The sequence below is a fragment of the Heterodontus francisci genome, chromosome 2 (genome assembly GCF_036365525.1).
Source record: "Heterodontus francisci isolate sHetFra1 chromosome 2, sHetFra1.hap1, whole genome shotgun sequence".
NCBI classification, from domain to species: Eukaryota; Metazoa; Chordata; class Chondrichthyes; order Heterodontiformes; family Heterodontidae; genus Heterodontus; species Heterodontus francisci.
This window is the reverse complement of record NC_090372.1, coordinates 205,504,580-205,508,570: the sequence shown is the minus strand read 5'-3', so window position 1 is coordinate 205,508,570 and position 3,991 is coordinate 205,504,580. Positions and strand designations below refer to the sequence as shown.

The 3,991-nt window shown below is 43.3% G+C and overlaps 1 protein-coding gene across 1 annotated transcript in view; it reads right to left on the bottom strand.

Moving 5' to 3' along the window:
- The window catches only part of acvr2ba (activin A receptor type 2Ba), a 239,217-nt gene extending 236,681 nt beyond the window's left edge, over positions 1 to 2,536 (bottom strand). The window contains exon 1 of the mRNA XM_068052075.1: positions 1,951 to 2,536. Within this exon, the coding sequence (XP_067908176.1) occupies positions 1,951 to 1,999 (49 nt within the window). The 5' untranslated portion in view covers positions 2,000 to 2,536. The remainder of the gene's footprint in view (positions 1 to 1,950) is intronic.
- Between the last annotated feature and the right edge of the window lie 1,455 nt (positions 2,537 to 3,991).

Genomic DNA, 3,991 nt, shown 5'->3' with positions numbered 1-3,991 from the left:
TATTTCGCAAGCTGCTGATAAAACGCAACCTGCAAGAGCTGGGGGGGAATGCTTAGAAAGTATGTACAAGTAAGCAACAAACCAGAAATCCGACCATCACAGTACAGAGAGGCAACATAACACAAAAGCACCATATGCACACAGGGGACGACAGCATTTCACCTCATTCTCTCCCCGTTACTCAAGTGCAACATTTTTACAATTACGGATGAACTGCATTAAAAATAAAATCAGAATAAAAAGTTTGAGAAAGCAGGCAAAACGGTACATTTTCAAAACACACTGCCTTACCCATGTTCCCTACAGCGTTTTGCATCAGAATCTAAGCGAAGAGCATCCAAGAAATTACACACGATGACCACAAGCTTCCGCAGTCAAAGAATGAATCAGATTTTTTCACTCCAGCGGCTCAAAACTGTTACAACTCTCGTCACCACGTGTCTCCCTTAAAACACAATGTTTCCCTTCTCTCCTTCCTTCCTCCCCACCCCCCCACCCCCCCCCCCCCCCTTCTCGCTGGCTTTTCATTCGGATCCATAGTTGACACTCATTCAACAGCCATGTGACAATTTCCCCCCTTCCCTGCAAATCCAGCAAACATAAACACACAATGTGCCTTTTACAAAAGCTAATCTGAACACACATGCGAACTTGGGTTCAGGGAACAGCGCGGAGGGAAAATTAAATAAAATGGTGATAAAAAGCCAAAGGGAAGGGAGGTGGGAAACAACAAGATACCATAAATAAAAGGAACGGAGGCTTGGTGCATACTCAACAGCCAGGTCTAAATAAAGCTTGTACATATAATTTCCTAGAGAGAGACACAAGCCAGTGATGTTTGGCTGTGTGTATGTTTGCAAAAGCTCAAAGCAACTCATCCTGCTACGATATTGCAAAATTGTTTCAAATGGACTGCTCGATTTCTTTGTTTCCAGACCCATCGGATCAGTTTCTGTTGATAAACCACCCCCGCACGCCCCCCGTCCCCAGCTCAAACGTGCTGGGATCTCAATGTTCCCCACCTGCCCCCACCTTCCTCCAAGTTTCACAATGTTTCACTTTGGGTTATATAAATATATCTGAAACAGCAACCGCAAAAGTGTGGCTGGCTGTATCTGTTTATGTTGCGAAAAGTTGGATATTTTGAGTAAACGGAGGTTTTAAATCTATAGATTTTCTCCACCTCTCTTTAATTATAACACAAGGAGGGAGTTAACACAGGAAAAAGCCAGCCGTGAGGGGAAAGGGGGGAGAATCTGCCGTTATTACACCCCAGAGCCCTCCTCATCCCCACTCCTCCTTCCTCTTCAAATATAGTTTGTGTTTTTACTTTGTGTATAAGACTGACACCCAATGTGTTTAAACTGCAGGTTAGAAAAGGTCCAGGGATATGATTTGTATTTATTTTTCTATCCTTTTACAACTCTTCTCTCCCCCTCCCCCCCCGTTAACTCAACTCCCCATCACAAAAATAAGGTGATATATAGTTTTTGTTAAGCCTTCAGTTGTTCTCCAATGTTTGTACAATAGGGCAAAAACTTTAATACCCCCCCCCCCCCCCACCACCCCACCACCGGCCATACACACATACAAAACGTGCTTTGTTCATTTCAGAAACTTACACACCGAATCGCCCCCACTTTATAAATCCGGCCACATGAAGTCAGGAAAAAAACACACACACACAAATAGGAAAACCACAATTACTCCCCAACATTATACAATGTGAAGACTACACATACACACACACACACAAAACCAGACACCTCCCGCAAAACAAACCACAAGCATCTGTAGCCATTTAGAAAGCAGAAAAATTCAAAACACACACAAGGATATATAATCTCAATCTCCCTCCCCTCTTTCTCCACATTCTTGAGGTTAATCCCATGCTCTCTACAAGAAAGAGACAAGAAAGAGGGAGGGGGTCTCCCAACCGCCAATCCTTACCTGCACAAAAAGTTGCCAGAAGTGTAAAAGTCAGCCAGCAAGCAATCATATTTAAATACACCAATGTTGGATTAATTTCCCTGCGGTAGGTTATCCGGTCAGTTCGACAACATTTAAAACGTTTTTTCTTCTTCCCCCCAATTTTTCTTCTTAAAAAACAATGCTGGATAAACTGACACGGTGACCCAGGGCCCGCTGATGTCCACGCTGAACAGTCCAATACTCTCAGGCACAAACACACACAAACCAAGTACTGAGTTGCTTATTTATGTTGTTGCTGGAACCTCCTTCTCCTCCACCACCTCCACCTCCGGAGTGCTTCTCGTGTTTTCTCTCCTCCTCCTTTGACGCTTGTGTGTGTTTTTCTTTTCCTCCACAATAATGATGATTATATATATATATATAATTATTTGTGTCTGTGGGAAATGCAACAAAGTTCACTCTCTGCTGAGCAATCCCCAATGCACAGCAGCGACCGCAGGGCTTGATGGTGTCCTCTGGAGCGGCAAAGCTTGGCAAAGATTCAGTCCTCGCCAAAGATGAGGCATAATTTTTGAATGGCCGGGCGGTGTGGCAAATCCACGAGAAAAAAAAAACTGAACCCAGTCCAAAATGGCTTCTAAAAAAAGCTTGTCCAGCAGTGAGTAGGGGAAACCCGGATGTTTGCTTCACACACACACACACACACACAGAGGGAGAGAGAGAGAGAGGGAATAACAGCAGCACCATGTGTCAACTATACAGCAATAGCTCCAAGTGACACAAGGAGAAATCCTGCAATAAATGCATGCATTAAAAACACTGGAGAAAGTGAGAGAGAGAGAGGAGAATAATATAAGCATGTGTTCAGCTCCAGACAACTAGCTCACTGGCACAGGGATCCCTTTAATAGATGTATCTACATGAACGCTGGAGAAGGGAGGGAATACTCCCACTTCACTCAGAATTGTCTTTAGAGTTTAATCTCTCCACCTTTTCATTCCTTTCTGTGTGGGTTTTTTTTAAAAATCTTTCTCTGAATTTTTTTGCTGCTTCTGTTTTTTGGGGGGGAAGACTTTGATTCGAATTCCAGCACCGCGCTCTTCAATGCAACGGGGTGTCTTTTTTGGGGGGAAATTTGCATTCCAGCAATTTCAGTTTGCACGCCGAGTGGATTGCTCTCAGCCAATCTCTGCTAATGTGCCAGCTCGCTGCTTCTTAAAGCTGGCGGTGCACTTTTAATGATCTTGTGTGTGTGTTTATGTGTGTGTGGGTTTGCACTATTTGGATTCCCCGCCTACTTCAAACTGATGGCACCTCAAATAAGTAACTACATTTTCCGGTGACCCACTATTCCATTTAGGTCATGCTGACACATTCTGTGTTTTACTAATTCCCCCCACGGCAGATTAAATAAAGCATAGTGCCCCTAGACTTATATATATATATATATATGGGACATATTAATATGTGAACGTGAGAGTCAACTCTTTACAGTTCTGCTGCTCGGTAAAGCCTGTTTCACTCCCCCATTTTACAGTTCAGCAGAAGGTTTGTAAACTTAGTGTCACACGATGTCGGTTTTTTTTAGATTTATCTCCTGCCTTAAATTCTATTTCGCTGAACATGTGATCTGCCAAGTATTTTTGGTACAATGCAACAGATTGCTTTAGTGTTTACTGTAGATAGGAAGGGGCGGGGGAATTGCTCTCTCTCTCTATTGCATGTATCTCTCAGGCAAAACGTCACGGTGGGTGAAATGGATACCAAATGTTTTTAATTGTATCCTTCAACCTAAACACTGCAACTTTCCCTATCTCCCACTAGTTGATGTCAGCAGGAAACCTTACACATTGGAGAAATTATAGGCAGACAACAGAGGTTGCTTACAACCAGCATTACAAACAGCAGCCAGTTATTACCTGCAGGCAAGCAGTGGGCAAAAATAATTCCAAAAGGCATTTTAACTTCTGCCGTGCAGAAAGGATGAGGTGCCCAAGTTGTGGAAATGGCCTGACTTTGATATAAATACTGTAGCACATCCTCGCCACTGAAGTTCTAT